We start from the raw sequence: 22,587 nt of genomic DNA, 5'->3' as shown, positions 1-22,587 counted from the left end.
AACTTTGTTAATGATTAAAAGAAATTGAATGTTTTAAGTTATGGACATAATCCAAGGTGTGGATTTTGGTACTACTATTCCAATTCATTCTCACAAATTGCCTGGTCACCATTTGTGGAGCCTCTCAGCCGTCGTCCTCGCTACAACGATTTACGGACAATACCGATCCTAGCCGAGATATCAGGCGCTAAAACAAAAGGTTGACGATCATGTCTAATCGTCTCATCGATAAATTCCTGTCGATCGGCCGATAATCCGCCTGATCTAGTGCCAATGATCCGGTAAAACGGTAAAGGTATGCTCTCATGACCAATGTTCTGTTGATAAAGACTGTATCAGAGTTTCTGGTAACGAAGTGCAAATGTAGGAAACTGACAATATGTGTCTTGTTAGGTTTCAATTATGCTGTATGTCAAGATATTCATTCTAAATCTATGTGTATTTAAATTGCTTGAATATCTTAATTGTATAGGTAGTGCTTCGTCTTTGAATGAAATATCTTGTGTTAATGCCATGCCGACCTTGACAATTACAAGGTTTCGATACTGAGAAAGGGTATATAGAGGTGATTATCTTAATTGTTAGTTAAGATTATGATGAATGTTGATGTTTCAAATTATTTCTCTCTCAAAAATGTCAAATATCCTCTATTTGATGTAAACAATACCCAGTATCTTGTCATTTAGATACGTAAGGTTTTTATTGTTGTTGGGAAGCTTAAGAAGAAAATAACTGGAGGCCTTTGATAACTTACCATTATTTATTGATTTGATATGTTTTAACGAAAATAAACTTCCAAAGTGAAAAGTGGAATTTGAGATGTCAGATCTGAGATTTGAAAAATACCAGATTTCTATTGGCTATCAGAGATGTTGGAACTGACATATGGTTTGACGGAGGAACAAGGACCTGTAAGATGGTGGGAGTGAACTGTTTGTCGTGTGTAAACGGTTATTGTATACGTATGGATACCTACACATCCCACTGGCAGAACAGCCTATGTAGAACCTGCCATACCAGCCTCGCTTCTGTGACAGCTTGTTTGTATTCACCGCCAAGCACATTCCTCCATGCTGTTTTGTGAAAGCCGCCATATTGACAGGGGCGGGCTAGCCCAGTGGCGGTATTCACATAGGAATCGAATGTCAACACTAGCAAGCACAGTTGAACAAAGCTCGGGGCAAAAATAAATTATTGTCAAAAAATTAAACACAATGCGAATTTGTGTCAATAAAGAATAGACCATTATAAGAGAGGAGGAGTACGTCTTTGTGCTATTGCGCACGCTCATAGTTAAACAAATAAGGCCGTTAAATAAAGGTGCCTGTATACAAGTACATAGATGTAGTTCTGTATAGCAATGATAGTGAAAGGAGATAGAATATTCTTCTTTTCTTTTGTCTGTTACCGGAGATGGGACCACAGGTTGACTGTATTGACATCGACGTAGATATATAATGTGATCAACAACTTCACATGCGACCTTCCTGTGAAAAGCAGGAAACCTCCTTCTGTTTTTAAAGCATGTCAGACAAATAATAGGATGTTGACTGTGGAGTTTTAACTCCTCCTTCTCCCAGTGGGGTGGGAGTTGAGTGTTGATACACTTAACAGAAGGTCAACTCAGGCAGACTATCTGTACTCTAAAGTTCAACACTTACGTTGTGCAACAATAAGTACATTAAACTCTTGTATATAGCACAGGAATAAAACCGTTGAATTTATTATGCAATAAATGTTTAAGTTCAACAGGTTTTATAATGGTGTGCGTATGGGGCGAGCTCTAGTTGTAGTGTTATGACGGGGACAGTCAAGAGACAGTTTAAATGTGACACTGCCGGTAGTATATGGTTCTCGAATTCAAGTCTTAACTATACAATCATGCCTAACTGTTTAAGTAACAAAGAAGCCATGGACGGTTGTTACAGTTATATATTTTCAACCCAAAGATTAAGGGTCAAGACGAGATGCCAAATTAGCTCTGTAAATTCACAAACTTCTTTCTTTCTAATATTAGATTATTATTTTAGACGGTTTAGTTTAACGTCCTATTAATAGCCAAAGTCATGTAAGGACGTGCCAGGTTTGTTGGTGGAGGAAAGCCGGAGAACCCGGGGAAAAACATCGACCAGCATTCAGTACCTGAAAACTTCCCCACATGGGATTCGAACTCGCAATGTGGTAATATGTCGAGACATCTTAATCACTCAGCAACCGTGGTCCTTTATTTTCTGTGAATTTGCTAGTTTTTGCATTTTCAACCCATTATATACGTTTTGCCAGTATCAAAGTTACATAATTAAAACTAGAAACCACATAATATCTTAATTTCCCCAATTTATTGTAGAAGTCCACTAACTGTAATCGGATTTTCATTGTTATATATTCTAAGAACATTACGTAGTAAAACTTAAATATAGATATAAAATGCATAAAGAGTCTTACAAATTTTAATTTCCTTTTTGGAGAATACTTTTATTATCGTGATTGAGTTGACACGTTTCATATGGAAGGTTACGCATTGTTTTTTGCCTCCTGTTTGTGTAATTACATTAAATCGCTTTTGTATTCGCCGCATAAAACCATGTATTTATGTTCTGAATTGAACATTAAAACTTCTAAAATGTGTTTTCTGAAAAAATTGCTATAATATCTTGTACCACACACGACTATGCGTTTAATATGTAACAAATTGGTGACCATTTTTATGTACAATTTCACTTTATCGGAGCTTAAGATCTTGAATGGGTACAAAAGTTGTTAGTTATCTCAAAGGAACATCTTTCACATTAATAGCAAGCCGACACCCCGAGTACAAAAGTCAGATGTTAGGTGGTGGGTTGGCAATGGCTCCATTGCAGAAGAACTGTCTTATTTAATGTTCAAAATGGTGAAAAGATACAGAGATCTTTTATGTGAATCAGGTCATAGGAAGGGTGCTGGGATGGAAGGAGAAGACAAAATGACAAGATACCAGAATGTAACGAAGAATTAGTTCTCGTTCAATGTGAAAGTGATATTTATCCATTACTCAACATTTAAGATAGTAGGTTATGCGATAAACCGACTAACAGTAACCTAAATGTAACAAAGAATTAGTTCCTCATTTTAATGTAAAATATGTTCATGTAATTTTTTTAGAATAGTGAGTTATGTAATATATGTTGATATAATATATTAATAGACAAAGGTTTGTTTGAAGAAATCACTAATTAATGAATTTTGATTACTGTAAGCCATTACATTTTCTTATATCAGTCTTATTTCGTATTTTTTCAGTATTTTTCTACTCTGAATCGTGATTTTAACAATTTGAAGGAGATAACTTTGAGTAATATAAACTCGATCACTCAATACACAAAATTCAAAAATACATGAAAATGGATTTTGGTTTACCGTAGTTCATAAATTAACATCATGGATGTGAACCAGTCATCAAATGTCTGAGAGAAATATTTGAAACATCGTTATTGTATGACATAATGAGACATGGATAGAGTTAAAGGAGAGCAAAAATAAATATGAAATGAATAAAAGAAAATATTACCAGGTTTTGTTGGAGCGTTTTGTATTATTTCTGATTTTTCATCTTTAATGTACGTTTGGTTGTGTTATTTTATTTCATTACATCGTGCACGCATCTGTCGTGTGGGAATATTCAATGTCATTAAACTTTTGACTTACTTGTCGTAATCATGTTTGCAGTACAGTTGTTGATCCTTGACGAAGCATGACCCGGAAAGAGGAAGTCGACATATAGCACAAAGCAGGCACGTCTCATGCCAGAAATGGTCCTGCACCTTCAATAGAAATCGGTCTTCGATTGGGTGCTGGCAACCGGTGCATTGTTCCATTTCCAACGTAGGCATTGCTCCTGTAAACAAAAATACTCCGTTTATGTCTGTTTTGGTAAGTAGTCGGAAGATAAAGTATCATATCTAAACGTGGTATGAATAAAATGCTGAAACTAATGCTGGAGTTTTAACCGATGCCTACTGAAAAAGACAAAGTCACTCAGGACACTCTATTCTGCCATCAATGTATAAACTTTTCTCAACTTATAACAAATACAGTCCTCTGATGGATCAGAATATTACTTTAAAGGATATTAATTCATTAGTTCACAGTTTGAAATCTTTGAAATAATTCTTTTTACGAGATCCACATCACAAAAACGATATGTTCAGAATAAGAACGAAACACATGGAAAATGACAGATTTCAAAACCTGACGAGTCGGTAGAATAATACAAACGGCGTATAAAATGAATCGGTACAATCACCGAGCAAGATATAGATATTGACATAGCTAACTATCAAACTATCATAAACTTGATTTACTAGACGTTCTCTGTCCTTACTAGTCCAGTACACACAGTATGGAAATGAACTTGTAGCTTAAAACTTAAAAGTTTCGTCTCTGATATATTCCAGGCTTAGGTGTATTCCATTTGTACATTAAAACAGCTTGTTAGGGTAGAAGAAACTGACTCCACCAGAATGCTCTTCTGACTGTCTGCCGTCTTGTACCGTAGGTGGCAGGGTGAAACTATTCGTAACGTATAACAAAAAGTCTATTCCAAATATGGCAAATTTTAAGTACCGTTATATATAATAAGCTGTGTTACTGTGACCTGGTGTCTGACCGGGGAATTTACCAGCCATTCTGCCCCTGGGACGCAATGCAAAACAAAAAAAATGTGACAAGAAGCAGAGAATAATATGCTTTGTCGTAGTTTTACCAACTCTAACAGAGTGAATACCATAAAAGTACTCCAGCGATATACTACACCTCGCATTAAGACTTTCAAACCGTGATACTAAACAAACTATAATACCTACAATTAAAGAAAGCGAGTCTGTCGCCAAAAACCATTGTTGTGACAACAAAGAACATTCCCCGACAATTGAGAAACCACGACGCTTGGACAAAACTCGTTATTAGTCGGACAATTTTGTTCAAGCGGTCGCTCTCATTATAAGGGCTCTTGTTTTGTTTTTCAAAGTTTCGCACATTTAAGACACCTTATCTTTGGAAATCCTTTATCAGTGAATCTGCCGAGATTTGGGGCAATCAACGCCGTTTTTGTTATTGTTGAACAGTTTAGTGGCACGCTCAGGCTGTTCCAGATAAAAACAAACAAACTGAGAGGTAAAGAATTGCCAAGTCGTTATATGTAATTAACATGTCAACAATTATTTGACGCTAATTATCTTCCAAACACGTTCACGTGTGTAGTGTTCAAGAATAAATCCAAGCAAAGCAAAATGAACAGTTATAAAAGTACAAAATTCCGTTGCATCAGTATTAAAGTAGAACATTTCATTAGTCAAGATACATTTGAAAAATCAACGATTGCCAAATTTTGTTAACAATTTTATCTGAATATCCATTTGAGTTCAGGCCTAACTCAAAACAATCTTATGCTATTCTCGTAAATCTTTTCTTGTTCTTAAAACATAAGATAATATTAACTACGTATGGTAGGCAATTTTATAAAGGCGGGTAGAAGAACTTATCTGAAATCAATTTGCACACAGTTCTGCATTTATGTCCTAATTGATTGTGGTTTCACTCATTTCATTCTCTATTACTCTTTATTATTTTTTTTCATTTCATAATCCATAACACCATTTATTTTTGTTCCTGTGTATTTATATCAAATCTATCGTATTATACATATGTACATAGACTTTCAGGCAGGACTACGTGCTAGTCTACATATTTCACTTTTTAAAGATATTTTGCATATGTAATAGGTACAATATTCACGAGCGACCATGTACATATAATGCATTATTACTCATATTGATTGACACTCGACTGAAGAAATGGTAGAATTGAATTCGTAAATATTTACCACTGGCCCTTTTTCTACAGGAGCGCGTGCAGCCGTCAATCATGCTCCGTTTAGCGATAAATCGACTGCTCGTTGATGGCTTCACAATACATGTCAGATGGTTTGTTTTAACACTGGAAATGTGCGTGCTCCCGGCTATTACATAGCTTCGACTATTACACACATTAATGGATCTATCGAAGTGACATGGATATACCAGGCACCCGTACCTGTGCTGAACAGAGTAGCTCATGGTCAGGGGCTATTGTTTATATAAATATACTAGCCAGTCGTCAATACATAAAACATTAACGTTCATCAATAAATCACAAACCTGCCATTCAGTTTGCTTTTTGAAATGCATTTTAGATTTAACTTTCTAAATTCAATGAGCGGAAAAATTCAAGCGGAAATCTAATACGATGTATATTTCAATGAAACCGTTAACGGATAGCGATTTCTGCAACTATGTCATACATACAGCGTCATTAACGAGGATTTCAAGTGGTTATTCAAACAACTGCACCCTGATGTAACTATTCAACATATACCCGGCATTATTAATAAAAGATGTCCTAGACATTTAAAAAAAAGATTCACTTTCAATTGTGAGTTTTGTTTCTGTCTGAAAACTCTGGGATTTGTCTAAATACTATCAACATGATAATACCAATGGCATTTCCAATAAAGTCTACTAACACACATATGGCTTTATTATGCAACATTGTCATCGATATTGTCTTTTTATTGATATCGGGAAAAAATATTTTGTCATAAAACAACCGAATAAACGAATAAACAATGGGTCAATGCAATACACCAATCAGAAGTAGGCATAAGAAGCCATTGATGAATTATTTTGCAGTTTTCCCCTATGACAGCGTCGCATGGCTTTGTCATGTCATGCCATATACCCGAGCATTCTGGTGACAACTTTATCCAACTGTGTTCCTTTGCCCCGATGTTAGACCCTGTCTATGACAGCTCGGGTACTAACCGATGACGGGGCAATCAACCGTAACCAGCCGTGAGTTTGACAGCTCGTCTCTTGCATGCTGACAGCCTCTTTGTGTCGTTGTACACAGCGTTATCGCTGACAGAGAAAGCAAGACCGCGTCTCTACGATCAGCAAGTCTTCCAGAACCCGGCCCTTTAATGTTCAACAGACTTTAAACACCCGATCAACGATTCACTTACTGCACACAAAAATAGGAAGGGGGGAAATGGAATGTAGGCGGGGGTTGAGATCCAACAATGGAGTGAGAGTTTACGTTTGGAAACCTTCCTTTGATCAAACACCGTGAATTTTGATGGTTTTAATCTTAGGTCATTAGAACTCTTGGTTTATTGACAGTTTTTCAAGCGTTTACAAAACGACCCCGAGAACATACGTTTATGGTCGTAAAAGCCCAAGAAGAAGTACTGTATCTTCTGTTCACCAACTACCGTTTAATTCTCGCTAAACACTCACACCTGCATTGCGCACGCGTGAAAATTCACACGAACCCGCTCAACCGTGTCATTGCGCTTTGGTGTGAAATGGAGTCCATTTTATATCACGATTTAATAACTCCACAGCTTCCGAACTAATGGTGAGACAAATAAAGGGATGGTCTGCGCTAAACTAGCCCCTCACAAAAGTGCTCGTGGCGCTCCGTATTAAATACAAAACCGCTGTAGGTTTTATTGGAATCTGCCATTTGAACTTACTTTGCTTTCAACAATAAACTGACCGCGTGGACTAGAAAAAGTCGCGTGCACACTTGACTTTTAAATATTTATTTTTTTGCTAATGCAGTTTGTCATTCATATGCCTGTAGTATAACCCTTTATAAATGTAGTAAAATATGAAAGATAAACTTTTGTATTGGTCAAATGGCTCACAAGTGGTGCATAAAATGATAAATGCATATCCATAGTCTGTATTCCCTTTATCTAAAACGTTTGTCCATGTACAAAGGCACATTACGTCTAAATGGATAAAATGAGAAAGAGGACTAAAATAGAAAAAAAACATATATAGTACAATATATAGTAATGCACAGTAGCACACAGATATTACTTTGCTATCAGCATAGTTCGTCATACGCATATTAATCTCAAATAATAGAAACGTCTATTGTAGCCTATTCCGTTCAAATTCATTTGATGATGTCTATATCATACAATACTTTTGTATTCCATTTTTTTAAATCTTCATAAGGTTACTGTCAATAAACTTTCTTTTGTGGATACTTTATTTCGCGATTTCCATTTGAAAGCATATGCGCGGATATAAGGTTTCGCGGTTTTAATATTAGATACAATGTCTTTCAAATAATTGTGGATGTCAATTCCCGGAGATAAACTTTCGCGAATTAATTTTGATCGATGAAATTACGAAAATAAATCGCACGTTAAAGAAAGTTGGTTTACGGTATAATATACGAAGTAAATGTCTATGAGTATTCATAAATTTAAATTTGTATAAAAGTTTAATATAGTCAACATTTCATACCTCATATTCACACTTATCATGAAAGGTATACTTTATATACTATGATGTGCAATAACGACTCAATAAATTTATGCTTTTCCATTTGATATTCGACAGAGAAATATTGCATGTCCTGTTTTAGAGATGCTTCCTATAACTTATCGTAGGTCTAAAAGTCCACATCAATGTCAAAAATATCTCAAAAAAGTAAAACATATAACAGAATGAATAATAAGCGAGGAAACAATTGTGAATTTAAATGGTAAGTTGACGATTTTAGAATTGTGTTTTGAACATAATATCCATTGTATGTAAAATTATACGATGTGCTAATAAGATGAAAGCCACAAGGTTGACGAGCGGAAATGATGACTATGATAGATTCGTGACGGGAGTGTCAGCATTGCTGCACACTACGCTAATGGAGTGCATACGACTGCCTATTAATCTAGGCAAAGACTCCTGCTCTTATGGCATTCAGGGTTTGTAAAACAATTGACGAATGTAATGATTACGCATGTTTATGCTTTATTATCTCTTACTCAACATTTTTATGTGCGAAAAATTAATACGTTAATGCATACTTAAAATGGCACGTACGTTTCTTCTATTGCAAGACGTTCGCAGACCCAAATGTGTAAAATTACTTCCTTACTAACATGTTAAAATAAAAACCCAATATTTCTGTTAAAAGTTGCAATGTCCTCTTAGTGATTTAAAATCAGCGGGCTGATTTTTTTAAAGAATGTAATAAACTTACAGTTTTTTGTTCTGTCTACAATCCATGAATATTCACAAATAATCCTCTTCGGATGTCATTTTTATGGTATGATGCGGTCCGATACTGCTTTACTGAATTACGGAAAAACACTTTTTCCTAACCCGCTGTAGTTTATCGTGAAATACCGCTAAGTATTAATGATATGTACAAGGCCCTGACATAATTATTTGTAATAGCCTCGTTAGAGCAATTAATACTACATATTAACTCTAAAAATAAATTTCAGCTTATGGCACAACTCGGTCCGACTTACATATACGGAGATGTGCCGTCTACGATATGGTGTCATTCTATTTTTAATGGGTTAAAGAAATACAAGCACCTTCGCCTGTGGTATTGTTATCAGATATATTCATACCAAATACAGGAAGGGGGAAACTGAATTAGTGTCACATCGTCATATTTTATTCATAGATTAATAAAATAATCAGACTGATATGAAAAATGACACTTTTCCTGTAATGGTGCAAAACGGAACGGGGGAAACGCAGAGGTAAGATATATAATGATACCGGATCTTAGAGTGCATAACACTTACAAAAACACCTTCTTTCATACAATGCAATCGTGCACATGCTGTCCGCCGCATAGCATGCTTATCAACATTTTGCAACCGCAGTCATAATTATGCTGATTGGATTCAAACTACACAGAAAACGCCTTGTTCAAGTTTCGCATGGCTACATCAAAGAAAAAGTCATTTTACTTGTTTTATTTTAAAATTCCGAAAAAAATAACCCAACAATTATGTGATAGAATCTACGAAAACTAACAAAAAAATTTCGACATGATTTCTATTTCCGATATCATCAACCCGTAGGTTTAAGCTGATTGTTTTTCATTCTTCTTTTCCGATTGAAAATCTTGATCTGGGTTGACAATCAGGGTCATCTAAAAGCCCCGAGAACATAGCGCATTACACACCGAAGGGAGGTCCAGTAAGGGGTGTTCATTTAGATAATATGGAAAGTTCATAATTAGACATATTCTATTTAATTTGCTAAGTTCATCAGAAAGAAGAAAGAAAAACAGATATTTGATATTATTTGATATTATCTGATGAGTGACAATTTGCCGCAATCTTTTGACCCCCAAAATGATAACATTAACAATGATAAGGGGTTCAGTCGGGGTTATAATTGGAAATTTGTCGACAAATTGTGTTTAAGATATACTTTAACTTCGATAGTACGTATGCTTAGATTGTTCATTATAAAAAAAGAAGAAATGACAAATACTTTTTATCGTTTGAGCGAAGGACTGTCTCGATCTCTAATCTATATGTGTGTTGGCCTCGATGTCAAATCGACAGGTTTTGATTTTATCTTACCGTCTAGCCGGAAGTGAAATGGTTGTGGGTGTAGTAAAGTATGGAAATATACATATGGAGATGTCCGACCTAGCTTGCCACATTCTCATGTTTTAATCATAACATGTAGCATTAGGACAAGCGGCCAAACTTGATGTTACCAGAGTCCTATTGTTGACTCTCGTATGATTAACGATTTCCGTCCAAATTGTCTTTCTTAAACAAATGTTCATGGAGTTAGTTTGTGTATAATTAGTCAAATAAAAGGTTTAGAATTAACTATAGTTGTGGTGTGTTATGTATAAATACAAACCTGAATATGATTGAGATACATATTATGACGTCAGGATGATGTTTATATGACTGACTTATATATTTCGCAACGTCAACATTATCTAAGTTTAACAAGTCAAACTGACGTTAATTTTACAGTATTATGAATAAGCAAAATGGAATTAACCTACTGACAGAATGTGGTTCCCAAAACCAGGAATACAGGATTCACAAACGACTTAAATACATTGTTATATGACTGATTCACAAATGTTATCACCAGAAAGGTATGGTTTTGTTAGAATGGAAATGACAACGCTGAGTTGACATGCGTGCACTTACAAGTCTTGAGACGATGAATAAATAATTAAAGAGTCCGTCCGCCGACAATTAATGAAATGAAGAACTAAAATGAAACACTAGGACAACAAAAAGACAATACAGTAAAATGGATGAAGACAGCCGGCATCTTACGACAGAATGGACGTAAATAACAGACAAAATGGCGATAATGATTAAGGATATCGTCGGACAAAATGACAGAATATATTACGAGGAAACCCCAGTGACAGTTTGTGTGACGGATTACGATGACCTTCACCTTAGAATCATGAATGAAATGTAAACTACACACTCCGCCCGGGTCATCCATCAAGACTTAAAATGTAGTTGTCTGTTGTAGGAACACACGTGTAGGAGAAACAGAGGTAATAATGATGTCAGAACGGCTCCTAATGAATTGATAGATGTATACATAAAAAGTCGGTGTAGTGAAAAACGTGTTCTGTCAAAATTTTGATACGCCATAATTAACACCTGTTTAACGATAGTATCAAACTAAGGTGACGTTTTAGCACTCAGATGTTAAAACCAAGGCGACAGATTCAGACAAAAAAGTGAAATGGCGCCTAACCGGTCACCGCTGAGTGTACGTATTACAAAGCGTAATTCTATGTAGGACTGAAATTTGGTGAACCGACAAGCTATACAATATCATTATCACCAACCGATAACATCGTTAGAAACGACGTTTTGTTCTCACGTGCATCAAACAGGTTGATGCATTTGGCAGAGTCAAGGTGACTGAAGAGCACATGCACGTGCTTCCACTAATTGTCCTATCATTTAGTCCTAATTAACCCATTGGATAACATCTCTTCTACTTTGCATATTTCGGCAACAGTTTGTACCTTACATGTGTTGCACATTCTATCTCTGACCTTGGTTTTGAAAAAAAAAATCTTTAGAAGAATATTTTGTTAAGTATTATTTCAATATATCTACCTAGCGATTAATAAAACAATGTTAATAACACAAGTATTGGACCGTGACAATAAACTCTGCGTATAGAAAATGGTTGATAGCGGCAAATAGGTAGTCGCACCACTTGCATTATTTTATGAACAAAACATTGAAACACATAGATGTCCTGCTTCTAGATGGTGTCGTCGGGGAAACAGAAGACGGAGCTCCTCTGAAACACCTGGTCTCATTTTAATCAATGTTTTCGTTTACACTCTGTTTACAATTTTTTTTTAACAATTAAATTTAGTAAAGTGACTGTGTTCTCATAGCAAAATTTGTGAAAAAAGTATTAAGAGACACGTAACACCTTTCATCTTAAAGAATTAGAAAAAAGAGAGAAAAGAATGGTTATAAAATGTTCATATAATTTTATGTAGTACTGCTATCTAATAGATTCCGACCATTCTCATTTTCAATATTTGCTGCCCTGTCCTCTATAATTCTAGACAGGCTAAGTAATATTTTCCTGACATATTGATAGTGATCGGCGAATTGTAATTTTATACAACGTATGAAAAAGTCATAAAATTTGACAATAGGGTTTTCATTTTATCTTTTATTTACAAGTCCTTATGACCTCTTACAACTATCATCCTTTACTGGATAACGTGGATACAATACCGTAGTATTATTTCCTTGAGAATATATCATCTATGTATTATGAAAATAGTATACAGATCCTTTCAACATTCACCGAGACATGTGGATTAGCGAATTTGAAATTCAAATTCTTGTTAAAATTATGCTAAACACAGGTACACGTTTCACATAAAGGGGCGCCGTAGACATAATCCTTCAAGCGTTTGCATTGTGTGTATGCTTCAATCTCTCAAGATATCAATCGAGAGAGAATCGTCTGTCAATGCGATGTAGCAGAGGGCAGGTGCAGTGAAAGAGATTGTGATCTTTGGCTGATGCAGCTTTGCCAGTCAGGTAAAACTCTGAAGCACAAACTGGCAGTCAGTAAAGATCACGCCTTAGTATAACTTGGACGGTAAATCACTGAACATTTTGTTTATCATATCATAACTCTAATTCACTGAAGCGATGATATAATTCATGTGCTACGCAGCGATTATCAGTCTGTTTTTAAGTTTGTATAAAGCATCAAAACAACATAAGAAACAGTGAAATGAAATGAATTTTAAGAAGGCACCATGTGGCGCTGAATCTTCCCCAAAGACCGCAAGTGATGGTCAATCCAAAGTGTTAGCCAGAGGAAACAAAGCGTCGCAAACTCAGTAGGAGAAAAACGAATGATTTTCTGATGAATTTGAAATGTTTCGATCGTTTACAGGTGCATACAGACACATACAGATAGTACATGCACTTGTACCTTCTTCATACGAATTATTTAGAAAACTATATGTAGGTAAAAAATGTCGCCGTTTCTCAATGCAATTGCTACTCGCATAATCGAATTTCAAGGGCAATCAAACGTTTCAAAAGGCATTTGAACATGTTCCGACATTATAATACAATATTACACAATAGAGGAAAGACATGTTTCATTCATTTCAAATACCCCCATGTAATTCAAATGTTGGTGTAAGAAATATCAAACTAGCAATTCACTATTTTCACAAATATGCGTTATATGATATTTCATTTTAACAGATAATAAGGGATCATTATGCGTTACTATTTCAGCGTATAGGGATGAACAAAAAACAAAGGACAATTGTATTGATCCATTGTTATCCTCCACAGCTGACCGATACTATTGTTTGAACAACTGTATACTTATCTTAGAGCTAGAGAAGACAGTCCTAAGGTCCCACGTGTAAGTTTTTTCATTAGATTTATTTATATATTCGTATTTTGATTTGTGTTGATCCCTTTCTACTGACATATGGACAATTTGCGACACAGACTGTGACCCTATTCTATCACTCCGCCTAACAATTGATGTATGAATTGTTCGAACAAACATGACGTGTTTTATAGTATCTCATAACGAATAATGCATATATTATATAACAAATATGGGACCTGACTTCAGGAGAAAAATCGTTTGACATCAAATAAACGGATTAGAGCCGGAAACATTTTGAACACATGTTCTAACTAGTTTGACATACGTAGAAAAATATATCATTTTCATTTTATTGAGTGAATCCATATGGAGGATTAATCAAGATGGAATAAAAAAAATTGCGTAAAGCGAAACACAATTGTGTTTTATTGGTAGAACAATAATCGTGTAAAATGTAACATTGTCGATTTACTGTAAACATTATATTTATTTGATTCATTCTGACAAAAAAGAAAAACAAATATACACTTTATCACTATTAGTAAGAATACAATTTGACATGAGATTAGCTGATATTAAATATACATATCTTAAGGATGAATAGGAAATAATATCTACAGCATCAAAATGGGAGAATAACCGGTTTCTATATTTGTATGTAATCTACATGTCTATTGACTGAAATCGTACTGCCATAGTTTTTCAGTGAATATTTGAAATTATGTAATTTATCAATTAAACAAAAGAATAAATATAAACAATGATACGTATAACGAACTATATTCAAGAGATTGTAACAGAAGAGGATAGAATGTAGCGACCAGAACGTGCTTCGAACCAGGGACCATCAAACACCAGCCAGATGCTTTACTGCTTCCTGGTCACCGATAATGGACCTAGCCTAGGCACGCTACGTGCTTCCCTGCTTCTTAAAAGACTTCGCCATCGAAGACATACAGGACAATTATACCACCGCTGTGGGTGTTTCGTTGGGCGACAAGTTTATAGCATTTTTTTCTAATTTGAAAAAAACAAGCTTATATTGAAGTTTAATGTATGATGATATCAAATCTGACGGATATGTTGATTGTTGACTATTAAAGCAACAACAGAACATTTAACTCCCTTCCTGCTAGTGTAATTCTTCTCCATAAATCAACATTTAACGACAAAGTGCAATCAATTACCTCAGCTTTTAATTACTTTTCTTTGTCATTATTAATTTTAGTAACAGGTTGTATTCAATAAAATTAAATTTAATTGTAAGTATAGGCTGTTACTCTAATTAAAATCTATTTTTAAACTATTAAGATATTGTTGGATGTAGCGGTTGAGTACCTAGGGCGTTTCGGCGTGAAATTGACATCCTATTGTTTAAAGGTTCATTATGATATAATAACATGCTTAAAACCTTATCTTGACCAGGAACTAATGTCTAGGCGAATTGTGTGGGGTCAGTTTTAAATGCTCAAATCATAGAATGACAATAAGATTTTAAACCTATAAATATGCAGAATCCCCTTCCACGAACATCTCTTTACTAAAGGGTTTTTTTATTCAAAAGTTCCGATAAGAAAGCATTCTAAAAGTGTAGGAAAGTTCTCTTAAACTTAGGATTGTTTCTTATCTTTTGTTATATTTTTTCTATTGATAAGTTGGAATAGTGTAAGTGAAACTGGAATTACAACATGCACACATATATATAATTACCCTTTAAAGGAAATTTCTGTTAACCATAATAAAATATGTAAATATCTTCATAAAAATAAAATAAATAAGATGAAAATCAGCTAGATAAACAATGTATGTTGTATGTTGTTTAGAGTGGGTTTTTTAATCATATAAATGCCTGCACATGATAAAGTAGTAAAAACGGCCTCCAACCAATAGAATTACAATGCTATATATATATCTTTGGCTTCTTACATCATAGATTTAAAGTTTTATCTATCTATATATATCCAATGGATTTGTGATGATTTAGATAACAAAGGCAGTATATTTACAGTATGAAATGCATTGCCGCTTGATTAGTACAGTAATCGCTTCAAAATAACGAAAACAGTTAAACAGGTTGTAAGATAGGTATTACATCTGCACAGAAATAGAAATAAACAATAAATATTTATTATCAATGTAGATATCTACTGATATTAACATACGAAGTCTATTTTAGACTAATAAGTACTAATATTGAAGACTTTTAAGTCCAGACTTATATTGAGCGTCGTAATTAACTGAACATGGTTCGGTGGGTTTTCTCCGAGAAATCCTACTACCCCTTACCACTGAAATATTACACGTCCTTATAGAATCACATACCCAGTAGAAATTGAATGCAATTTAAAATTTCGAAACTAACCTATTGTGAATGTTTTATAAACCTTATGTTATTGTAGTCACAAAAAGGGTTGATATAAGGTTGCATTTTTAATCCAGTTCTACTTACATAAGTCATTATACTGTCAAGTAGCATGTCATTTTATTTGAATAATGTAGTGTTCAAATTAAAATGTTTCAACGACAATCTAACGGCACCGTTACATGACTATCCATTGTTTAATCATTAATCGATTTACAGGAAACTTATTTTTTTCTTTCAGAGAAAATACCTCGATTAAGCCTTTACTTACAATGAAATTGTTAATGCGTTTCATGTCGAATATAAATATTAAATAACTTTTTCAGTTTCTAATGGTTTGAAATTAGTGGTGATTCTGTTTGTATGAATTAGTGAAATCTAGAACATTACATATATTATTTTTAATCTGGTAAATAAATTATATATTAGTATACTACATATTTATTTCTTCATCTGTATCAGATGTTGGTTACATAACTTAAAAAACAAAATCCGTAGTGGAATTCGTAATCAATTAATGACATTTGAGACCAATTAATGAAATTTGTGACCAATTATTGACATTAGTGACCAATTAATGAAGTTTGTGATCAATTTTGTAAATGTAAATTTCAAAATAATAGTAAATAATGTATGAATCCATTCAATTAAAGCGCACAGTCAATATTCTAATTACGCAATGAAAATAAATATTTCATGCCGATTAATGGCCATAATTGATTTTTGTGGCGGTGAAAAGCCCTGCCCTGAAACAACTTATACCTATTAATGCCATATTTTTCTCTCTGTTTGTACTTTACATCTTAAAGATACACTCATATGAAACGAATATTAAGATTACTTACGGTCCCGAATAGGTGTGGTTTTGATCATTGTATAGCGATTTGAACTGGATTTGAACGTCCTGTGTATCCAATGAGTATCCAACAGAAGTAACAGATTTCATTATATGCGTACGCGTGTCAGCGGAACCAATCAACCGGTTCCATTTGAGAGCAAGCGCGTTACACAAACACAAAACCGTACCATTCAAAATCCATCCGAAATTCCATCAGTAATATATCGTAACGTTATGTATGATATATAGAAAGCAAGGCATTTAAGTTCTACTGGAAAAGTTACCTATAATTTGTATGCCTCACTTTTTAACAACACCTTCAGTTTCCAGTTCAATATTATGCCTGTTGTGTTTTCGCAAGTTGTATGATATATATATACATGTGTGTGTGTGTATTGATTCAAATATCATGGAAATACATTTCATGGATCTGTTCGTTACACACAAAAGAACTATACCTTGGTGTATTTGGTTAATATGAACTCAAATCAAAGTAAAAAAAATGAAAAGTGTTTTATTTTTATGTTTTGATGTTTATCAACTTAATGCCAGCCGAAGAAATAAAATTACAGACAAATTCATTTATTGCAATTTTTCAAATGGAAGCATTTTTAGCTAGACGCGATTGATATGCAGATAATATGATGATGTTTTACATCTATTTAAATATTTGGAGAGTTTCTTATCAAATAAGCACATTTTAAATCAAATGTTCACAACAAAATTGTGTAACGATTTTCAAGTCTTATCAATAATATATATATGATCTACCATTGAACTAGAAAACGTCCACATATCTTTGACAAGTGATTATCGCGACAAAATGTATACAAGTATACAAACGTCAAATATTTTCGTCACAAGAATGTCAAACAGATAGCTGACGACGATTGCTTTATCATTTACGTGTTGCATCGAGCAATAATTTTGCTTCACAGAAATAACCCCAGAAAAAATCCTTGTTTTACGTTAGGAAATAATAAACCACAAGAGATGTCCGTGTACTGCTTGTGTCGTATATACTGTGGCAATTATTCCTAATATATATTATCTATCAGCCATCCCTCTACCCTCCTAGATATTACAGACACAATCGTCGCAATGATGAAAAGCATCATACGTATTCATAAAAAATAACGTGTCAAAGATTTTACAAATAAATAAAACGCTTTCCTTGTATTCATTTTTCGCTTTTTGTTCTTTGAGAGTTGTTTACTATGTATATATATGCATTTTTTTCTTTTGTTTTCTTTGTATTTATCGATTCAAACATATCAAACAATATGTATGCCAAATTTTTATACAGTATTTCAGTCGATTGTTAATTTTGTTGTTATAATATCGTTATATAAACCATGCTTTCCAACTCGGAGAAAATGTTTAGATACAAGTACTAGTTACGTTTTCGTGATTTCAAGACAGTTTTTGATATGTTTACAGTCGACAAATAATGATGTAAATCTGATAATTTTAAACCATTTGACAATATCAACACAGACAATAACGCTTCAGTTTTATAGGCAATTAATTCAAATTAAACATTTCCTGTTTAATGCCATATTTCTGGTGACTGAATAATTTCGTATGTTGTAGTATCTCGAATTAACTTTTGGGGGACGCTATGATTTTTAAAATTTTCATTTATATTTTAGAAATACTGATTAAGGCTCTGTCCTTGACGCTAACCCCTTAATTATTTAACATAATGTCAAAAAGACCATAAAAAGCCTGATAAACAAGGAAGTAACGACTCTCTTCGCACGTAATTGTCATTTACACGTGTCGTCAGGTATGTCAAGCCCAACGCGTAATGCCCCCGATATGTAGCGATGATGACGGATTCAAAATGACCCCTGTGTAGACAAGATTTAGCCTAGGATAGCATTTTTATGTTTAGGTTAAATTAAAATTTTAAGTATATTCAATTCATCATACTTTCATTCATACAAAATACAAATAGATACTGCTAGGATTTTAGATTAAATCTGAATTTTTAGTCAATTCAGTTCATCATATTTTCCTACATACGGAATACAAATAGATACTTCTTGGGTTAAACGACATGTTGTTAGTTTCGTATCAAGTTCTGATCTAATTTTCTTCTGACCACTGGTTGACCAGCTTATTATGAGTTTCCAGAATTAGAAAAAATGTCTATTATATTGGTAAAAATGTCAGATGGCAATTTAGATTCAACATTTCAATTGCGGGAATGAACAGATCTAAGCATTAGAAATGCAATGACTTTTACTAAAGGTTACGTTCAAATAGTTTCTCTAGAAGTTTCTATGAAGGACCCAGCTATTTTTTTCGTTGAAGGCAGACTTTGATTCAGTAGATTTAAGAGCATATTTCAAAAAACTTAAAAATTAATTAGTCTCCTATGGACCAGCACGTGCCTCATAATGCCTTCATCACGCCTACATCAAACCTACATACAATGACCTTTAATGGTCAAGTGGTCACTTACTGTCGTTATATTGAGCTCGAGAGCCTGTGTTTCAATACTATGAGATGAGAATGTTATGAATATTGGCATAGTTGTCATTTATGGAAGTTGCTATTTCTTTAGTTTTGTAGAAAGTTTCGTTTTTTAAGTGGTTGCCATGGTAGAACCCCGAATACAATAATACTTATTACATTATTGTTATCAATGTTCGAAGTCCGGTTAACCACGAATATTCCTATTCACGAAAGGATTTGAAAGCACCAAATCTCGAAAAAAGTACACGCGAATATTTCTTAATATGCGGTTTTTGGTCGTCCAATGTCCTAACGATGTATTGCTCTTTTTGTAAAAATGCTCATATCAGATATTGTCATGAAAGTAAATTACGTCGCAGATCAATTGTTTCAACACGAGTAATAATATGTATAAGGTATACATTTGCAATACATGTCAAGTTCAAAATAATTATATCATCGTATGAAATGTCGAATAAGAAGACATATGCCGTCCACATAGCGAACTATGTTAGTCTACCAAATTGGAAAGTCCTCAAAATTTGCAACGTCAAACAATGGAGCAACAACATTTGTGGTATTAAATATTGCTTTTGATACATATATTTAATAAGGAATTTATACCTATGTCAGGTAAAGTATATATATTTAAACAGATATTCAAGTATTAAAGTGTTTTTAGTTTGATTTATAAAGCTGACAAAGCAATAGCATCTCCTCTTACGCATTGTAATGTAAATCGTACTAAATTCAGGTCTCAATATATCAATACTAATAATAGTTTATGAACATTCCTTTTATAGCTATTCTGTTTTTACCATATTGAGATTGTATTGTACTTTTACATTTTAAATGCAACCATCTTTAACTTCAACTTTTAAATGTAACGAATGAAATTCAACAGCAGTAAGCTAATATATAGTTATTAAAATGATAACATCATGAAATAATTCATACACTTCTATCAAAACTAAATTTTACCATAATGCATTTAGAATAATACATATTACTATTCTGAATTCATGACACAAAAATTATTAAAATATTTGTTATTTGAACATTAAAATTTATGCAATAAAGCATTAATGGAAAACGTCACACAGAAAATATCCACAAACACAGAACTATTCCTGTTTTGTAGTGAGTGAGATGGGAAATTGTTTATGGCCGCTATCAGATATCGATATAAATGTATAATTTATATAATCATTATTATCTTCGAGGCTGGCGTTTAGCAATCGCTTAATGGACTTGTTATGCTCGGATGTGATAACATTGACATATGGATATTTGTTGTTTTTACAGATCTTACTCAAATACATATATTGTCTACATTTTAACACATATTTACATGTTTATCTGCTTTTCATAAATAGTATGATAATAACAGTGTACATCAACTATTTAATAATCAGTTTTACTGTAATTTATCTGTAAGTCGTGTCATTAATACATTTACACTAAGTTCGGATCTTATCCCAATTTTCTGTGAAATATTAAATTAAATAAACCTAATTTGGTTAATGTATACAATACTAGTAAGTAATAAATACAATAAAAATTAAGTAAATAAGAAAAAAGGAGAAAGAAACGAGGGCGCAACGTAAAATAAAAGAAAAAAATATTACTTTGATAAAAAGTAGTAATAATGATATATTTTTTAAATGTTGGAATGGAACTAATAAGATAAAATATTGATATGTTCAAAGAAATTTTTCGATTGTTATCTATACTAAAGTCAGCTATTATAGTTTTGAATTAATAGATAAATATATATGCAAATTCTTATTTTTTTTCAATTACACACCTTTCATACATTTAAAGAATACAGTTATTATCATATCGTTATATCATTTTAAAATGATATTATTAGATGTAATCACATGATGTGCAGCCTACTGTAATGGTAAAAATTAATATAGCATTATGTGAGTGATATTTACCTTAAAGGTTCCCTGAGGAGTATTAACGCTATTTTACTTGTCTCTATGTAAGTATAATCTTTCATTTTTAATTTAATAACTATCACCTTGTGATGGGAAGGTAGCCCCTACACCCTCGACACAAGGTACCTCAGATCGCTGTGATGTTCGTCCCTTTAACACTCATACTTCAAGCTCTGAACATAGTACTCAGGTAATGTTTACACCAATACAAAATAAAATGATAAAAATTATTATAGAAATATTTATATAATTTATATAAAATATGATATAACTTACCTTTGTGTGGTATTTTTCTGGTCCTAGGTATCCTGTATATAAATCCTGTATGTATGTACGATCACCTGTATGTCAAGCCGTCATTATTACACCTGTACGACAAGAGTGTGTGTCAGTGTGTACAGACTAACTCGCCACGCTGAAATGCATGTTTTAAATAGGTATACGACGTCGTAGTGAGTCCTGGTCCAAGCTAGTGTGTCTCTACTGGTCCGTGTACCAACCACATATGTCCTATCCACCGCCTGGTCCCCAAACAACCCCAAACCGACCCGTCAGTCAACGATCAGTCTCCACACTGAGGCATTTAAAGCCACGACAGACAATTTTATCGGGATTCAATTCGATCGTTTCTGCTTCTGATATACGAATTTAAATTCCAAGCAGCTCCAGAAGTTTTTCACGGAGGGATTATATTTCAATATATTGTTTATATCAACAGCACTAAATAGTCGACTGCACATAGGCCTACCGCTGTATTGACAACTAGTCGGTCGTGAAGAAGAAAAGAAAGAAAAAATCTATCATTGCACCTTGTTGTAATGGAGTGCCCTGATCCGCAGAGACCTTTGCATTCGAATACAATTGATCAGATATAATAATGTACTGCAGGCTTGGTCTCCAAAACTGTCGCTTAAAATAAAAGTTTGAGAAGGTATTGTGGCATGGTGAATATGAATGAATGGGAAAAGTTAAGGAGGATTTCTAGCATTTTACATATGACATGCACCCAGCAGAATAAAAATGTGGACAGTGCAGCTTTATCACATATATATTCTAATTCTTTAATATTGTAATTTTCCTTCTTTCAGCATTTTACTTAAAAAAACTTGCATTTGGGCTTATTCTAAAATATTTCTGGTATTTCAATAGATATGTGAATGATATATTGGCGAATGTTTTCCTTTGTAGAGACCGTATATTGAGAGTAAGATGACTAAACTGAAAAGTTAGATTCTAGTA

At 33.6% G+C, this 22,587-nt stretch overlaps 1 protein-coding gene across 4 annotated transcripts in view; it reads right to left on the bottom strand.

Annotated features, from left to right (window-relative positions):
* The window catches only part of LOC138321809 (LIM/homeobox protein LMX-1.2-like), a 34,661-nt gene extending 12,590 nt beyond the window's left edge, over nucleotides 1-22,071 (bottom strand). Inside the window, exons 1-2 of one of the 4 annotated variants that reach the window (XM_069265787.1) lie at nucleotides 21,625-22,071; nucleotides 3,685-3,874 (exon numbers count right to left, since the gene is read on the bottom strand). In XM_069265787.1, the coding sequence (XP_069121888.1) occupies nucleotides 3,685-3,869 (185 nt within the window). In that variant the 5' untranslated portion in view covers nucleotides 3,870-3,874; nucleotides 21,625-22,071. Of the gene's footprint in view, nucleotides 1-3,684; nucleotides 3,875-4,340; nucleotides 4,538-16,946; nucleotides 16,990-21,624 lie in introns of those variants that run through there. The other 3 variants (XM_069265786.1, XM_069265788.1, XM_069265789.1) reach the window with 3 other exon arrangements.
* Between the last annotated feature and the right edge of the window lie 516 nt (nucleotides 22,072-22,587).

The sequence above is a fragment of the Argopecten irradians genome, chromosome 4 (assembly GCF_041381155.1).
Source record: "Argopecten irradians isolate NY chromosome 4, Ai_NY, whole genome shotgun sequence".
Classification (NCBI taxonomy): domain Eukaryota; kingdom Metazoa; phylum Mollusca; class Bivalvia; order Pectinida; family Pectinidae; genus Argopecten; species Argopecten irradians.
The sequence above is the reverse complement of the archived record's forward strand: the minus strand, read 5'-3'. Positions and strand labels throughout refer to the sequence as shown.